Source organism: Symphalangus syndactylus, chromosome 4 (genome assembly GCF_028878055.3).
Source record: "Symphalangus syndactylus isolate Jambi chromosome 4, NHGRI_mSymSyn1-v2.1_pri, whole genome shotgun sequence".
In the NCBI taxonomy this organism is placed as follows: Eukaryota; Metazoa; Chordata; class Mammalia; order Primates; family Hylobatidae; genus Symphalangus; species Symphalangus syndactylus.
In genome coordinates this window covers 46,183,963-46,202,387 of record NC_072426.2, presented here as the reverse complement: position 1 = coordinate 46,202,387, position 18,425 = coordinate 46,183,963, and the positions used below count along the sequence as shown (strand labels likewise).

Sequence of the window (18,425 nt, the reverse complement as noted above, 5' to 3'; positions counted from 1 at the left end):
GGTGTTGTTGGCACAGGGGGCCTTAGAGAACGTTCAGCAGAACCCTTTCATTTTCCAGATGAGGACGCTGAAGCCCCTTCAGCCATGGACCTGCTCAAGGTCACCCAGGGAGTGAGCTGCTCCCGCCGTGCAAGCCCACTTTCCCTGGACTCTGGAGACAGCCTACTCCGAAAGGCTGGAGCCCAGCTTGGGAGGTGAGCCCTGAGGGTGACTGGCAGAATGGAGGGGAAGCCAGGGGCTTTGGAGTCAGACCGTCTGGGGTCTGAATCCCGGCGTGGCTGCTCACTAACTGGCTGGCCTGGGACAGGCTGCTCACCTCTCCGGGCCTCAGCTTCTTCTACACAGTGGGTACAGAAGAGACGGGGAACGCCCTGTAAAATGCCTGGCATTCACTAAGCTCACACCACTGCTTCACCAGGCCCAGGATGAACACAGCATCTTCTTGTTTTGGCAACGGGGCAAAGATTAGCCGCAGACAGAGCTGCTCGGTCAAGGATGGTAGATTCTGGAGGTGCTGGTGACAGAGGCTGTGGAGTGCTTCAAAGGCGGGACAGGCAGTGAGGCCTTAAATCAGTTTGCCAAAAATCAATTTGTTGAATGACCAATCAGCTGAAAACCATCAGACCTCACACAAGGTCCAGGACAATTCACTTCCGAGGCAGAGGTGGGGGTACCCCAGAGCAGTGAAGGAAAGGCGACAGCCTGCTATGTTCTCTCTCTCTCTCTCTCTCTCCATCTCTCGCTCTCTCCTCCCTCCCTCTCTCTTCCTCTTTCTCTCTCTCTACCCCGGTCCTACCTCTCACTCCACGCCATTTAGGTTTCACAGACAGATATTTAGATTAAAGAGATAAACACAGGCGAGGGGCGCTGAGGCCTGACAGACAGAGGAACTCCGGACCCGTCAATCACTGACAGCCAGCTCAGCCTCCTCCAGCTCCCACCCCAGCCCCTCTGAGGGAGATGAACAGAAGAGCCCATTAAAGGGGCCTAGAAGTACATCCATAGACACCCCCAGATGGGAGCGAGTGTGTCCACAGAGGCCTTCCAGGCCAGCTTGGGGGCAGGGCTGGAATGACCTAATATTTTCTGTGTGTGTGTGTGTGTGTGGATGTGTCCCTCTCTATTTAGCCTCCCTCTTCCCCTCCCCAGGCTGCAGAGAAAGAATTCAATTTTCTTTTAAACGGTGGGGAAATTGGAAGAGATTTTGTTCTGTTTAAGCACAGCTGGAGTCTCAGGTCTCAAGGGTTTGAGAACAATGAGATCAATTAAGATGCCAATGGTGGGGGTGTCAGGAGGGGGTGGGGAGGGAGAATACCTGGCAGGGGGGTGCTGGGGAATGCTCTGGAAGAGCTGAGCAGGCTCTGGAAGTCCAGCTTCTGATGATTCTTGGGCAGAGGTGCAAGGGCTGTCTTTCCTGCTCTGACCGGCTTGTCCTCTTGGTTTTGCTAAAGCCTGCGGACCGGGCCTGCCCCCTGGGCCCTGTTATCATCTCCCAGGCTTACTAATCATTCATGTTGGCAATTTTTGTCATCAGCTTTATACAATGGTAGAATCAAGTTGATTGGATGCTATCAGAAGCAGGGAGAGACAACTGTTCTAGAAAACCATGGAGAACCCTGGAGGTCTGACACAGCAGGCATTGGTATGCTTTTGGAGCACTTGCTGTAGGCAGGCCCTGGCCTAGGACCTGGCCTATGACCTGGCCATACATTATTTCATAGCATTGCTGAGATAGGAATTACTCTTCCCATTTTATAGATGAGAAAATGGAAACCCAGAGCCCGTCAGTCACCAGCTCAAGGCCAACCTGCAGGCAGGAAGCCGAGGCAGGACCCCAACCCCACCTAGGGCCTACTTGCAGCCCTTTCCACTTGACATTCGGGATGGTGCAGGGCCCACCTGGTCAGTCAGGCGGAGATGAAGACGCATGCACCTTGCTGGCCTGGGAAGGAGAAGAGCGAAGCAACTCCAGCAAGGGCGGGGAGAGGAGGGTGGAGCAGCAGGAGGGATCTGGACTTCCACTGTCCCCACCTGCATGGTTGGAGCCTTACCCTCCCTGGCTTCTTGCAGTAGCCTCAGGGTGGGTCTCCAGCTTCCACCCTGGTCCCCTCCATCCGCTACCCCCAGCCTATTCTCCATGGAGGAGCAGTGAGGAGATCCATCCTCAGGGCTCTCCTAGGCTTGCTACCCATGATGGGCTCCCAGGGCTCATCACCTCCCGGCCTCTATGCCCCTCCCACTCTCTGGGCATCCACCACAGCCAGGCTGTTGCTCAGAGTCTTTCACCTGCATCCCTTACCTGGGCTACTCTTTCCTGGATTTTCAACCTGGATCCCAGCTGGCTTCCTTCCAGGTGGTTTCATGTCACTTTCCAGGAGAGGCCTGTCCTCCTGCACCACTTGATATAACAATGCAGTAGCAACCACAGCCCTGGCACTCCCTGCCCCTGCCCAGTTGTATTTCCCCACGTCACTCATCCCCATCCCCTGGGCTCTGACTTTCCTTGTTCATCATCTGCCTCCTGCCCTGGAACAGACAGGGAAGTTGTCTGGCTCACCATTGTCATTCCAGGCCTTAAATAGTCGCTGGATTTGCATCTGGAGGGCACCCTTTGTCCCAGAAGGAGAGCAGACGATCCAGGGAGACACAGGGGCTCCCAGAGGGCCAGGAAGGCCCAGGGCACTTGGCCCTGCCCAGCAGCAGCCAGGGAAGCAGGGTCAGCTCCCGCCCACCTGCCTACAGGGCCAGACTGAAAGGCAGGGCAGATTTCAGCCTTGACCTTGGACTCGTATGCCCTGATTAGGACTAGGAGGCCCAGGGGATCCTGGAAGCTGGTGGCCATTACACCTCCCTACCCTTGGCCTTGGTCCCTGGGCTGCAGTCTGCATCCCCAGGGATGCCTGATCTGTGAAGGGCATTCAGAAGGCCTCCAGCCCATCTTCTTCTTGGACTGAGCAGGAGACTAAGGTCCGGAGAGGTTATAAGAATGGGACAGGGCCACACAGCAACTCAGTGGCCTGGAAGCCAGGCCTTGGGGTTCTCTGGCCAGCAGTCTTCTCCACATGCTCATCACCTGAGGGGATGTTGGGGGAGCCTGGCACAGAGAGTGAAATGTGGGGTTATGAGGCTCCAGGCTTGGACAAACATCTTGGTTGCCAATGGGCTGGGTGGCCTTGTGTATGTAATTTACCCTCTCTACGCTTCATGTGTCCCCATGAGGCCTCTGCTAACCTTCTCCTGCCCACATGCCTTCTTCCAGCAACTGCCCTAGATACCCCAGACCACTCCAGACACCAAAGTAGGAGTCCATTCTACTTTGTGTTGCACACACCATGGGTGGGGCCCCCGAGACAGAGAGAACCTGCCTGGGGAAGGTTTTCAGTGGCGTGGGGAAGGAACACTTGCCAGCGAGCCCTCGTACAGGGGTGGGAACAGCCACAGACAGCAAGGCACACAGCATGCTGGGGCCCCAGAGAAGAGGCAGAGGAACTTGAGAGGGGACACATGCCAGTTACCAGGAAAAGTGGGCTTTTTAAGGGGGTGCTGCCAAGGAAGATGACCCTTAGGGTAAGCAGATTTTGATGGTCTCAAATAAGAAGGAGGGAGAGGCAGACAAGTAGCGAGCAAAGACGCCATGGCAAGAAAATGCTGAGGGTTGAGGGGTGTTGAGGATCTGGGTGGGCAGGAGAGAAAGGTGTGAGAGGTATGGGGGCAAGGGCTGGAAAGCAGCTCAGGGCCAGGCTGCGGAGGCCTTGAATGCCAACCCAGGTCTAGAAGGTTTGAACTCCACTGGCCAGGGAGTGCCTGAGGCAGCAGCGATCACTGTCTTTTCACTTCCCAGTCACTGAGAGCTCATCCCAGGCTGGAAACGGGAGTTGCAGGTTTCCCTTCTGCTTGCCTGCTTCCTTTTGCGCCTTCCAGGAGGAGGTGAGGGAAATTGTGGCATCATGGCACTGTGCTCATGCATGACCGCTCAGAAGTGGTATGGAAAAGTGACCTCTGAGTGATCCTATGACATTTACATTTGTGTAAATTCTTGGACACTCTCCCCATTGACAGCTGAGGAGATCTACGTCCTCTGCCCTTGAATCTGGACTTGCCCTGGTGACTTAAAACCAGCAGAATTCAGCAGAAATGATGCAGTGTGACTTGGAGGCTGGCAGCTTCTGTCTGGATCTCTCGGGACACTCCTCCCCCAGAGGCCTCCCCTGGGGTGCGCATGCTCAGAACTCCCATGCTGGGAGATGTCCGGACACGTAGGGAGGCCACATGTAGGTGCTTGGGCCACAGTCCAGCTGCACTCACCTTTCAGCCAAATGAGCCAAGGGCACAGGCATGGCAGGGCGAGAACACCATCAGAATGGATCCTCCGGGCCCTCTGTTTCCAGACTCCAGCTGGTCGAGTCACCTCAGATCCCAAGGAGAGAGAAGGCCTCCCTACCACACCCTTTCTGTGTTCCTGACCCACCAAATCCATGAGCCATTTGTATTAAAAATGGCTGTTGCTTTATGCCGCTAAGTTTGGGTGGTTTCTTACGCAGCAGTAAGAACTGAAGCAAGCTCTGTGGGAACAGAAGGCCCCAGCACTTCAGCCTTTGCTGACTGTTGACTGAATGTAGGGATCGATGAACACCATGGAGAGCCACTGAGTTTATTTGGGCAGAGAATGATAAGCTCCTGTGCTAGGGCAAGCCACGTAAGCTGCAGGGCCCAGAGTAACACGAGCACGCAGGGCCCTCTGTTCAGAAATTATCAGAATTTCAAGATGGTGACAGCAGAGCATTCCACCAAGTTTGGGGCCCTTCTGAGTCCACGTCCCCGGACCATTGCACAGGTCACACACCCGGTAGCATCTATCGTCTGCCTACCTCCAAAGAGTCTTGGTTCTCACCTGCAAGCTTGTTTAACCTTTCACGGTGTTCTGTTCCTTGAGGCTAGGCTCTGTGTGTTGGCTTCCCAGGGTTAAGCACAGACAAAAACTCAACCAACACACCAACTGAGAGGACCCAGAGTCTAGGGAAGTCACAGCCAAAGGCAGAAAATCTAGGAACCGAGAGACCTAAGCTTAAATACCAATGCTCTCTGAAGCTCCACCGACTCCCAGATAAGACAGAACAAACCTTCCAGCTGGATAAGAATAACAATAACTGTTCTAGCAATCACACCTGCCATTTACCCAGCGCCTTCTAATACACAAAGTGCTTTAAATGCCCCATCTCTCTTCATTGTGGGATGAGTACTATTGTTATTTTCTCCACAGCACACTCTGGAGACTGAGGGTCAGGACACAGCTAAGCACCTGCCCAGGGCCACGGAGACAGCAAGCAGCAGAGCCAGAATTTGAAGCTGGGTCTCTGGTGCCAAAGCCTAGCTCCTATAGCAAGCTTCCCTCCTGCAGTAGTAGATATGGCTGAGAGGCTTCCACAGATGTTGCAGAGCACAGAGGGACCAGGGAGGAACTGGGGTTTGCCCCAGGGAACACCAAGACTAAGACAGGAAGTGAACTGGCCTTCCTGGATCATCTGGCTGGGCCATTAGGTTTCCAGCACCTTGAGTAGGTTCCCATGTTAGAGTCCTTGGATTCAGCAGCATGGAGGGACAGGGGTGATCTCTGAGCCTGAAGGCTGGGGGAGTCCCGACAGTCACAGAGCAGAGGGAGAGGCCCTGCAGCCTTGCAGCTGGTGGAACAGGCCTGCTGCATTTGAAGTCCTCCAGGATTGAAGCTTGCCTTCACCACGGCCAGCCCAGGGCAATGACATCACACCCACCTTTTCCTTGTGGGGTCAATGCTGTGGGTGGGAGGGGAAGGAGAGATGGGGACAAACAGCAATGGGGCTGACATTGATGCAGCAGGGCTGTCTGCTGATGTGGCAGGAGAGGGAGGCTGGGCTGGACCAGGAGGAAAAGCCAGTTAGCTCTAGGAGGGGGAAGTGAAGTCCTTGGGAATCTTCCTGAGACTTCCAGATGGGAGCTGAGAGAGGACAGGAGACGGGCTCTAGAGGCCAATGGGTGGGTGGGGACCCTTGCAGGGTGGGTGGCACATTCATGTTGCTGGGCATGAAACTAAACAGCAAGAATGGCTCCCCTTTCTCCTTAGACAGTGCAAATTGGAATTAAAACCTCACCAACCCAGAAGGCCCTGAACCAGCCCCTGGCCCAGTCATTTCACTGGGACCCAGAGGTTCAGTGACTGGCCAAGGTCACATGGCTGCCTGAGGCAGGGCCACAGCTCCGAGGGTGGTGTCCCTGACCAGGGCCTGTGCTCCCTGGAGGCTCAGCCAGGAGGCCAGGCATGACTTGCTGACATTTCCAGCGTGTGTTCCTAGCCAGCCTCTGTGCTATGTCTTCATGAATCATTTCATTTGATTCTCACAACAATCCTCCAAGGTAGGCACCTAGCAGGTTATCTCCCCCACATCACAGAAGAGGAAACTGAGGCCCAGTGTCTTGTCCAGGGTCCACTGTGGCAGAGCTGGGCTTGTCCACAGGCTGAAGGGGTGGTGGGCAGCCAGGTGAGACCCTGAAGGCCAATGATTAAAATATCCACTCCTGCCATCTGTAAGTCTTACCTATTTACACCACATCACTGCACTGGGTCTCCCAACAACCCAGCGCTGCAGGCTGGGCAGGCACTACTTTCCCATTTCATAGGAAGAAAGCCAAGTCCCAGAGAAGGAGTGACCAGCTTATAGTAAGACAGGATTTCAGGGACTCCCTGGATGGCTTGTGGCCCTGCCCAAGATGCTGCCAGCCTCCCAAGGACGAGCTGGGAAGAGGGGGCAGGGAGATGAGAGAGGAGCAGGCCTTTAGGCCACCTCCAGCCAGCCCTGTCTGTCTGGAGCTGAGAGGTGGAGCTCTACCCACGGCTCAGCAAACCACAAGCTGGTCCTGGGGCCCCACACCTGCCCAGTCAGGACTCTTCAGGGCCTCTCCTTCTTTCTTGGCTTCCTCCGACTGGGGAAGAAGCCTGTCTTGTCTGAGGTCCATCTTCTGCCCATTTCTGCCATGCCCCACCCCCTGCAGCAGGGAGAGAAGGCCTTGGAGCTCAGTAAGCCCTGCGCCAGGGGGGCTGCCACCCTTCCTCAGCACTTCGCCTCTCCCACTGCCCAGAGGACATGGAGCTAATAAATACAGGGATATGTGCCCCATGCTGCAGGAGGCCAGGCTGGCTCCTCACACATCCTAGGTACAACCTCTGCCTGCTGTTTCCCAAACGCCTGCCACCATCACAAGGATGGAACAGGCAAGGGGGTATGGACGGTTTGATATAGGCCTTCCCCACTATCAGAACAGCATCCCAAAGGGCATATTGTGGGGAGCATCAATTTGGGAAGAAGAGAAACAGCCAAGCCTCTTGTGCTTCAAAGGAGCAGGACCCCACTTCCCTGCACATCACATATGTCCTCACTGCACTCCAGCCACGGGGCCTTTGCACATGCTGTTCTCTCCTCCAGTGCTTTGTTTTTTTTGAGATAGGGTCTCACTCTGTTGCCCTGGCTGGAGTGCAGTGGCTCACGGCTCACTGGAGTGCAGTGGATCACGGCTCACTGAAGTCTCAACCTCCTGGGCTCATGTGATCCTCTCACCTAGGCCTCTACAGTACCTAGAACTAAAGGTGTGTGCCACAATACCTGGCAACTTTTTTTTTTTTTTTGCAGAGATGGGGTTTTGCCACGTTGCCCAGGCTGGTCTTGAACTCCTAGGCACAAGTGATCCAGCTGCCTTTGCCTCCCAAAGTGTTGGGATTCCAGGCATGAGCCACTGCTCCCAGCCTCTTTTCTCCAATGTTATTCCCTGTCTGCCTTCACCAGTTAATGCTTACTCAAATGCCACTTCCTCAGGGAAGCTTTCCTGGACCCCAGGCAAGGTCAGGTACCCTATTAGAGGCTCTTGTACTCCCTGATCTCTCCATCACAGCAAGTAATACTCAATGTGAAGATTCATTTTGTAGTTAGTCCAGTTTTCCTGGAAGACTGTAAACTTTATAAGTACAAGACTCACATCACCATGTGTCCTCAGGGCCATGTGCCTAGCACATAGCAGGTATTCAACAAACGTTTGTTCAGTGAATGAATGAATGAATAAATGATTAGATTACTCTTGTACCTCTTGTACTGTCCAGTAGCACCCACAAACCCTGCCAGGCCCCAGACACTGGCCAGGCTGCAGGGCTGCCCCAAGCCTAGCAGGGTCCCAGGATAAGACACTCACTGGCCTTCTCATCTGACTTCTATTGCCAGGTCAGGAGGCAAGACTGGAAGGTGTGAATCACAGAGCAGCCTGGGATATGAGAGGGAACAAACCACACAGCCTAGAGGATGGGGAGCCACCAGCATCATCCATGCATCGGTACAGGCATACACATGTACACACACGTATGCACGACATGTGTGCATAGAGTGTACGCACATCCCCAAATGCATGTAGTTGTAACATGTACGTGCACAGGCACACATGCACACACATGTATATTACATACACATACCCCTGAGTATACATAGCTGCAAACACATGTATATACACAGGCACAAAAAAAATGCCTGCCTACACACACCCCCATACACATCCCACAAGCATACTTCACATGACTGCATACATATACACATATGCACCCCCGCACATCCTTCCTCTGTGTGATCACCCTTCAGAGCACATTCATCTTGAATCCTGCCTCCTTCCAGGGGGCCTTTCCTCACGGAGACAGCTCTGGGCTGCCTTGGTATTCCTGCTTCCCTGAGCAAAGTGCTCGAGTATCTCTGAAGCGGTTTCTCCATCAGTGAAAACACTCACACAGCTCTGTCCCCGGAGCAGCTTAGGGCTCAGAGATGTGAAAATTCACCTGGTGGTGCCACAGGCCCTAAAAGTCTTGAGCGCCACCTAAGAACACACCGCCCGGAGCGACCCTGGGACCTGTCCCTGTGGGTACTGCAGAGAGCACTTTCCAGCTCCTCTCTTTACCCTCAGCTCTGAAGGTTGCTGAAAGGACTAGGCTCAGTGGTCCCACATAGAACCTTCTGGATGGGCGGCCTCGTGGTTAAGAGCCTGTGGCTTGGGATATGGGGTCGCCGTGTGAATCCAGTTTAGTCACTTACTAGCCCTGGGGCCCTGAGCAAGTTACTTAGCTCCCCAAGCCTCATCTGTTTCCTCATGTGTAAAGTGAGAATAACAGCACCTACTTAACAGGTTAGAGATATAGTTGGCCCTTGAACAGCACGTGTTTGAACTGTGTGGGTTCATTTACATGCAATATTTTTTTCAACCAAATTTGGATGGAAAATACAGTATTCCATATAGGCAAAATCCCTGTATACATAAAGAAGGTAGACTTTTTGTATGTGTGGGTTCTGCCAGCGCAGACTGTGTGCATGAGGGTGTCCCCACTCTTTTCCTGCCACCAATGGAAGCTCATTTTGCCGTAACTGGGGGCCGTAAGGTCCAGGGAGCTGGGAGGTGAGAAAGTCTGGCCCTTCCACCCCTGCTGGGACACCTGGGCTGGTGGTGACAGCCCTTCCTATTCCAGCTTCCCCAAGCCATGTTAAATGACCACCTTCCCCCATGACAGGTGACCAGCCACTGAAGCAGGGCCATGCCAGGATGGGAGCTGGTGACGCTCGGCTCCTGCCTTCATTGCAAATTAAAACATTTCCTTTTCTTCATAATTTTTTCCTGGCACAACTGCCCATGAAACATTTTAATAACATCCCAGAAAAGGTCAGGGAGAAGGAATTTCATAGTCCCTGAGCAGGCAGCCATAATTTCAGCCTCTCTTGTGGCAGAGGAGGTGGAGAGATTGGGCTGACCCCGGATCTGAGCGGAGAGCTGCCGGGTGAGGGAGGCCAAGAGCAGGGCAGGGCGGTGTGGAGGGTGTGGCCAGGAAACACCTTGGGGAGACTGGGAGAGGAAGGGGGGTGGGTGGGTCACCCAGGATGTTTTTATATCCCCTTTACAGGAACAGAATTCCAGTTTAGTCACTTACTAGCTCTGGGGCCCATTTTGTAGATGAGAAAATGAAGGCGCTAAGAGTGGCATGGATAGGCCAGCACGCGGGGTCCCCACCATCTCCCTGCAGGGCCTGAACTCCTTTAGGCACACAGTCCTGCTGTGAGAGCTGTTACCTGATGAAATGGGCCCTCACCCTTCATGGTTTCATAGACCCTGGGGCTGGGAGCTTGAGAAGAGAGTGGGTGAGGCTTGGATGAAATAAGCCAGGAACCCAGGGAAGCTGGCCGGATCTGCTGGTTCCTAGCGACTCACAGAGGAGGCTCAGCTCAGACCCAGCAGCTGCCCCAGTTCTAGATAAAAAACCCAGCATGAGGGGCTCGGCTCACATTCACCAAAGCCTACTCCCCAGCGCCAGCCCCAAACTGGACTGGGCCTGACAGAGCAGTCCTTGGCACTACTGACCAAGGGATGCCCCTTCTCATATTTCACATCTCCTCCCTGCTCCATAGGTTTTCCCCATCCCTTTCCAAGGACCATGGGAACTTGGGACTACAAAGTGAGGAAACTCTGTCCCAAGCAAGAACGCCGGGAAGGAATCCCCTGACACCCACTGAGCCTGGATCTGACACTAGAATTCTTTGCCACATGGTCCCAGACCCACAGGGGACAGAGCCTCCCCTCCACTCCCTGAGGCCTGTAAAGCACAGGCTGTTGGCTGCCCTTTACCCAGTCCTTCGAAGGTGGGTGGTGGGGAAAGACACACACTTTGGGTCCAGAAGGCCAGAGCCTCTGGCACTTGCTCTCTGGCTGGGCACTGAGAGGCTGGAGGAGGGTCCAGGGGCCCTCAAGTGCCTGGTGATTTATTGCAGGGAGCATCTTGGTGAAAGCTGGAGGAGTCATGGGCTAGAGACGCGGGAGGTGGAGAAAACAGCTGCCGCAGAATTATTGTTTACGTCTGACAGCCTGACTAGCTAAACATCTGTTTGAAATATTAATAACTGTCAGATGGGAAGGGCCTGGGGGCTCAGTGCAGTTTCATACCATCTGTCTTTAGAGTAAACACACTTCTGAGCAGGGTCTTGGTAACACTCTGCTTGGAGTGGGGAAGGAGCAAGAAATGGAAGCGAGGACTCTGGGGGCCCCAGGTGTGCAGGGAGGAGAAAGCAATGAGTTAAACTCCATGACATTTATTGAGCACCGACTGTGGGCAAGACTCTGAGCTTCTGTAGCACACATCTACCACTTGGATCTGCTTAGCATTCAATCCCTTGTCTTAGGAATAAAAGCCCCTTCCCCATTCTCAGCCAGTGTAATTCAGGTGGGGCTGACCCCAACCCCTGGGTCCACTAGGGGGAGTGTGATCCCTCCCTGGCATACCAGAATCACGATTGGTTCCAGGATGTCCCAACCAACTGGGCTGATGAGAATCCGCTGGAATTACTGCAAAAGAATTTTTCCCACTAGGGTTGATAAATTGGTAAGAAGTCAGCCTAGAGGTGCTGGTGCCCCCTTTGCCAATACAAAAAAGCAGAGCCCAGTGTTGAAGACAGAGCCTTGCTCAACTGAGTGCTTGGATGCAGCCATGCCTGAAATCACTTGCACTTTTTCTTTTTTTGAGACAGAATCTTGCTCTGTCACCCAGGCTGGAGGGCAGTGACGCAATCTCGGCTCACTGCAACCTCCGCCTCCTGGGTTCAAGCGATTCTCCTGCCTCATCCTCCCTAGTAGCTGGGACTACAGGCGTGTGCCACCACACCCAGCTAATTTTTGTATTTTTAGTAGAGACGGGGTTTTGCCATGTTGGCCAGGCTGGCCTCAAACTCCTGAGAGTTTGAGTGATCCACCCACCTCAGCTTTCCCAAAGTGTTGGAATTACAGGCGTGAGCCACCGAGCCCGGCCTGAAATCACTTATACTTTTGAGTTACATGAGTCGATCCTTTTTTGCTTGAACTACTTAAGGGTTTCTGTCCCTTGCAACCAAGAGTACTGACAGATACAAATGACACTGGCAGGGCCCCTTGTCAAAGGGCAAGTCCAGCCATGGGCAGCTGGGGGTGCCCAGGCACCCTCCAGGAGCCTGTCCCTCTCTGGTGCCTGTGCTCACATGGAGAGGGTCACCCTTCTCAAGGATGGCTGGCACCTTCCCACCCATTTGAGGGGGCTTCCAGGGCTCCCAGCCCACCCTCACTGAGTGTCTCCTGGGGAAAGGCAGAAAACCAGTGTCCTCAGCCCAGTCTTGTCACTCCCCAGGTAGGCTCCTTTTCCATATTGCAACCTAGGCCAAGGGACCCCCATCCTGCAGAGTCCAGAAACTTTATTTAATACACCAACGAACACAGCTCAGGGATTTGGGGGCGCCTCCTTCCCTGATTGCCGAGGTCCCTTGGACGAAATCCCTCTGGGTGCCTCACCACAGTCGGCCCCAGAGAGCTCCGTGGCCCTGCAGTGGAGCGGGGACTCACCAGGACTGTCAGCACAGAGGTCCCCACAGTGACGTTCTCATACAGGCTGATGTTGTACAGTGGTTGGCTGAAGATGGGCCGGTTGTCATTTTCATTGATGAGAGTGATCTTCACCTTGGCATAGCCCACATGGTCAGGCACACTCTCATTGGCAAAGAGCTGGGGGTGCAGAACAGGGGCCCAGGTAAGCTCCCACATGTCCCCTCCCAGAGTCCTTGTCCCTGTAAGTCCTCTCCATGCCTTTGCTGGCCCCAGCCCAGAGCACCTGTTAGAGTCCCTGCCCATCCCAGCTGTGTGCTACTGTGAGCCCATCTGTCGTTGCTCTAGGGATGGCTGCTGATTCTGCTAGGGCAGGAGGAGCTAGCAGGGGCTGATCTGGCAGGAGATGGGCTGCAGAGGCTCCTGTGAGAGTCTGGTAAAATTCCACTCAATTACTGGACATATCCTCGTCCTCTTTGGAAAAGGGAGACTCGCCCGCCACCTGCCATCTCTTGGAGGGCTTGTCTGAGTCAGATCCGCAAGGGAAGATGGGCAGCAGTGGAAGGTGGGATCTAACGGAATCTTCTACCCTACCCTCACATCCCCTGAAATCCACCCCCACTCCACTCCAAAACGCCAGTGAGTGGGGCCTTACGTCAAAGTCATAGCGGTCCACGGTCTCGTAGTCCAGTGGGATGGCCACCCGAATACGAATGTCCGCCTTCCCCTGGACGGAGGTCGGGGAGATGATGAAGTGGTGGGAGTTGTTCCCCACCAAGTACACCTCAAACATGCTGTTCAGGCCCTGCGCCAAGAGTGCAGAAGAAGCCAGTCAGGAAGGGCACAGTGGCCAAAGCCCAGACCCAAATGGAGGGGCAGAGGCTCCTGGAGAGTGAGCCCGGAGCTGCTTTGGTTGGGGCAATGGTTGAGGTGCTGGGACAGAGCAGGGCTTTCCCAGCGCAGCACCGAGACTCCATGACCCACCCATGTCTAGGCCCTCTGGAAACCTCCTCTGGCTCTCTTTTCCTTCCTTGTGCTGTCGGATGCCCACAGTGTCCCCTCCAGGTGGTTTGGTTCACTCTCCGTCTCCTGCTCCCTTTCTCTGTCCCAGTGACCCCAGCTGCGGAGGGACCGGCCAGCTGCAAGACCCGGTGGGGAGACAGAGGAAGGAGGAGGAGAGAGGATGTGAGGGGAATGGAGGGAAGAGAAGCAGTTAAGTGGCCATGACAGTCTTGGGCAGGACAGGACACAAGGGACGCAGATGCTGTTCTTCCCCTCCTCCTCTGGAATGTGTCCGTCAGGGAGAACACTGGTTTGCTGACATGTGAAATGGGAATAACCCAGAGACTGAGTGGCAACATGAATGGCCAGGGATCCCACACTGTGGCCAGTCCCAGGGGGGCCCTGGATCCCAGACTGAGGACAGGGTGGCCACCCCATCACAGGTTCTGCTGTGTCCCAGAGGCCCAAGCCCATCATTTCAGGGAGGTGGGTGCCTCACTTGAGTTCATGTGTTTCTGATTATTCTAACCAGGGCTGTGGCTCACAGAGCCCCTCAGATGCTACCTGACTCTCCTCACACAAAGCATGTGACGTGACTGAAGTCTCCAGATCAGGGGGAGGAGACATGGCTGAAGGTGGGAGATTCAGCTTACTGACTCCCTGAGGTCTGGCCTGCTCAGAAAGTGATTCTACTTCCTCTTTCTGCCTGCACTGGGGGCAAAGTGATCACATGCACCCCCAAACTCCCCTCCAACTGGGCAGGCGGCCTGTGATGTGTAAGAGCCTCCTCCTGACCCCTCTTGCAGGTGCCCAGTAGGTCACTGACCTTGGCTGTCAGTCCAGAGGCAGAAGCTCTGGCTTATGGTGCAGAGCCCACCCCTAGCCCAGTGGCCAGCTCAGGCCCTCTGCACATGGGCCCTTTTCTCTTGAACCAGTGGCTGGCAAGGGAAGTCTACCCTCACATCTTGGTTGCTTAGGGGATGTTGTGGGACTCCTCTCAGAAACCTGTTCCTGGTGAGAGGGTGGCTGCCAGGTCACCCTGGCCCTAAAGACTCTCCATGGTCTAAGGGGATAGTCCCTGCAAGGCTGGTTCCCATCCTGCTCAGGGCAGAGGTGGAATGATCAGGAAATGATACCTCCAGTGAAGCCTGAGAGTTCACAAGATTCATGGGCCCCTGGGGCTGCCCCCCAAATGCTCAAATGCACTTGTGGAATGAATGCATGCTAACGTTTACCCATCAGTCTCTTGGGTTTTTCCCATTTTAGCAAACTGGCAAATACACTTGCTGCATTTAGACTTTTCTTAGAGCCTGGAAACAGGCCTGTGCCCTGTTACTGGCACAAAGGTTTGGATGGAGAGGTGGAAGCTGAGCTCCCTGAGCCCTCTCTTGCCAATTCTGGGGTCCAGGCAAGCCGCGGGGCTCCAGAGCCCCAGCCCAAAGAGGCTCCCCATGGGATGTGGGGGCAAGGCTCATCTGGGCCCGTCGGGCTGTGGAGGTTGCAGCGCTCCCTGGTGTGGAATGCGTCCCTTCAGATGGAAGGGACCAATTAAATGCCCCAAGGGGCACTAATAGCTGAAGCCAGCGGGGTGTGACAGCTTTGAACAGGTGACACCAACTCCGATCCTTCCCCTGAACCTTTGGTCCCTCAACCACAGGAGCTGGGGGCCTGAGAGGGTGGGGGAGGGCTGAGCTGTGCCCTTTTCAAAGCCCCCTCCCCACTGTGCCCACCACGAGCCCTCCCCAAGCCCAAGCCCTGCCCTTCAGAGGCTCACTTACCAAATTCTGTCAGTGGGAGTCGGTCAGTCAAAGGATATGGAGACAGACAGAAGGAGCCGGAGAGGTATGGAGAGGAGGAAGGAACCAGAGAGAAAAGACAGTGAGACCCTGGGTCATGGGAGGGACCCTAGGACCACACCCTAGAGGAGCAGCTGTCCCCGGCCTCTGATGGGCCATAGCTTCTGGGGTCTGGAGGAGGCGTATTGTGTGAGTGTGCACACATGTGTGCTGGAGAGTGGAGAAGAGGGACAAGCGTGAGACCCAGAAGGAAGAGGCTCAAGAGCATGAAGGGTGAGGAGGTGAGAGGAGGGGGCAAGGGCTCCTGTCTCCCTGATCTCTGTCCACTCTCACCCAGAAGGCCTCAGTGTAGGCTGGGATGGGAGGGGCCATCCCTACATCCTACATCCCCGGAGCCTGGATAAAATCCCTGCAGGAAACAGCCCCAAACACCGCCATGTTTTTATTTTCTTAATAAAAAATGTCAGAGACATGAGGAGCAGAGACATGGCAAATTTTCCAGAAGTTAAAAAGTGTAACGGGAACACACGCCTCTCCCTCTCCCCCTGAGCCTAGGTACTGACGAACCTCTCAGGGCAGCCACCACACCCCATTCCTGGGTCTCTTTCCCCAGGAAATCCATGCCTATACCATTATGGGTACATGCCACCCTGCCGTGACACTAAAGTCATGCTATGCACATTGCTCTGTGTCCAGTATTTTCACTTAGAACTACATCTTGGTGATTGGTCCATAACTGTGCATATAGACGATGATGCGAACGAGGACACTAACAACATAGCACCTACTCTTGGTCGGCACTATTCTAAACACTTTGTAAGTACCAAGTATTTGCTTTGTTTTCCTTAATGGCTGCAGAGCACTTGCATCACTGGGTTACAGTTCCCTCCGTGATTATTCTGGAATGTCAGCAGCCCCTTGAGGCTGTAGACCATGCCTCAGGCGGTGAAGATTCCCCAGCAGACCACGACACACAGTGGGTGCTCAGGAAGTGACTGGGCTTCAGCAGCTCTTCCTTGTGTGTTACTGCTACTCCTCCCACGGGCCCCTCCAGTGGAATTGAGTTCAGAGAGGTTGACTGAGCAGCCCACAGTTGCATACGGAGCTGGTGGCAGAGTGGGGGATAAGAGGCCGGGCCCAGGCCGGGTGCAGTGGCTCATGCCTGTAATCCCAGCACTTTGGGAAGCAGAGGTGGGTGGATTACTTGAGGTCAGGAGTTCGAGACCAGCCCAGCCGACATGGTGAAACCCCCATCTCTACAAAAATGCCAAAAAATTAGCCGGGCATGGTGGCGCATGCCTGTAATCCCAGCTACTCGGGAGGCTGAGACAGGAGAATCGCTTGAACCCTGGAGGCGGAGGTTGGAGTGAGCTGAGATCATGCCATTGCACCCCAGTCTGGGCGACAGAGCGAGACTTCATCTCAAAATAATAATAATAATAATAAAAAGGCCGGGCGCAGTGCCTAACGCCTGTAATCCCAGCACTTTGGGAGGCCGAGGCGGGCAGATCATGATGTCAGGAGATCGAGACCATCCTGGCTAACATGGTGAAACCCCGTCTGTACTAAAAATACAAAAAATTAGCTGAGCGTGGTGGCGGGCGCCTATAGTCCCAGTTACTCAGGAGGCCGAGGCAGGAGAATGGCGGGAACCCGGGAGGCAGAGCTTGCAGTGAGCCGAGATCGTGCCACTGCACTCCAGCCTGGGTGACAGAGTGAGACGCTGTCTCAAAAAAAAAGAGGCCGGGCCAGCTCCTGGGCCAATGGACCTTCCCACAACCCCACGCTGCTGCCTGGCCAAGGAAGTGGAGCTCAGGTCTGATGCGGGCATTCCCCATTGGCAGCGTGAGTCCACAGTGTGAAATGCATTGGCCATGCAGTCAGCAATGTTAGTTACCAGAGCAAACTGAGATGTACCATCTGAGCACTCCAGGGCCCAGTCTAAGGGGAGGACAAGCAAAGGAGGTTGTCCCAAGGAGGGGAGTTCTGAGCTGGTGTTAGGAATGAAAGAAGGTATTATTATTATTATTATTATTTAGATGGAATCTCGCTCTGTTGCCCAGGCCAGAGTACAGTGGTGCGATCTCGGCTCACTGCAACCTCTACTTCCCAGGTTCAAGTGATTCTCACACCTCAGCCTCCCGAGTAGCTGGGACTACAGGTGCACACCACCATGCCTGGCTGATTTTTTTTTTTTTGGTAGAGACGGGTTTTCGCCTGTTGGCGAGGCTGGTCTCAAACTCCTGACCTCAAATGATCTACCCTCCTTGGCCTCCCAAAATGCTGGGATTACAGGCGTGAGCCACCCTGTCTGGTCAGAAGGTATTATTTTTGGACTCTTTTCGATTGGCAGAAAAGGGATTCTGGGTGGAGAAAGTAGCTTTAAACACAGAGTTCTTGATCCTTAGATCCTTAGCGTGTCTCAGAATCACCTGCAGATTGCTCCTCCATTCTTCTCCCTCCCTCAGGAATTCCTGATTCTGTAGGCCTGGGTTGGGGCCTGTGACTTTGCATTTCTAACCAAGTTCCAGGCGACGCTGATCCTGATCTGAAGCCACCCTTTGAGGAGCACTGTCCTAAGTAAAGGCACGGAGTGTGGAGAAGAATCATCAATGACTTATTATTTGCAAAGGGTCCATGTCGAGAAGCTTGGAGTCCCAGGCAGACGCCATCCTGAGGATGGCATTATTTCCATGAGCGAGAGGGAGCCACTCTAAGCTCTGCAGCAGGGGAGAGGGAGGTGACCTTGCAGCCACGTGCAAGTCACACTGGTGCTGCCCTCCTCACTCTAGATGCACATCAGAATCACCAGTGGCATTCTAAAAAGAAATGCAGATGCCCAGAGCCAGTGGGTCATCATCTCTGGGGGCTGGGAAAAGCTACGTTTCTCTGATGCTCCCCAGGAAACCACATTGCATAGCCAGGGTTGGGAAGACATCACTGCAGCAGGGAGAGTAGCTTGGAGGCACCTATAGGAGTCGAGAAAAAGGTGAGCAGTTGGAGAGGCAAAGAGGGGTAGTTCTCCACTGGCCACATATCAGAATTACCTGGGAAGCTTTAAAATACCCCCTGCCTATGCCGCACCCTAGACCATGGAGACCAGACTGGGGGAGGGGTTGGAAGCATAGGCATCCGCATTCTGTAAAGCTCTCCAGTTATTCATTCCAAAGTGTATCCAAGGATCAGAACTACAAGGGTAAAACAGTGGTTCTCCAAGTGTGGTCCTGGGACCACAGCATCAGC

At 54.3% G+C, this 18,425-nt stretch overlaps 1 protein-coding gene across 2 annotated transcripts in view; it reads right to left on the bottom strand.

The window, feature by feature from the left end:
• Positions 1-18,425, bottom strand: part of CDH23 (cadherin related 23) — a 419,760-nt gene that overhangs the window by 156,349 nt on the left and 244,986 nt on the right. Inside the window, exons 12-14 of one of the 2 annotated variants that reach the window (XM_063637206.1) lie at positions 15,165-15,170; positions 13,040-13,189; positions 12,238-12,564 (exon numbers count right to left, since the gene is read on the bottom strand). In XM_063637206.1, the coding sequence (XP_063493276.1) occupies positions 12,262-12,564; positions 13,040-13,189; positions 15,165-15,170 (459 nt within the window). In that variant the 3' untranslated portion in view covers positions 12,238-12,261. Of the gene's footprint in view, positions 1-12,237; positions 12,565-13,039; positions 13,190-15,164; positions 15,171-18,425 lie in introns of those variants that run through there. The other variant, XM_055274603.1, reaches the window with a different exon arrangement.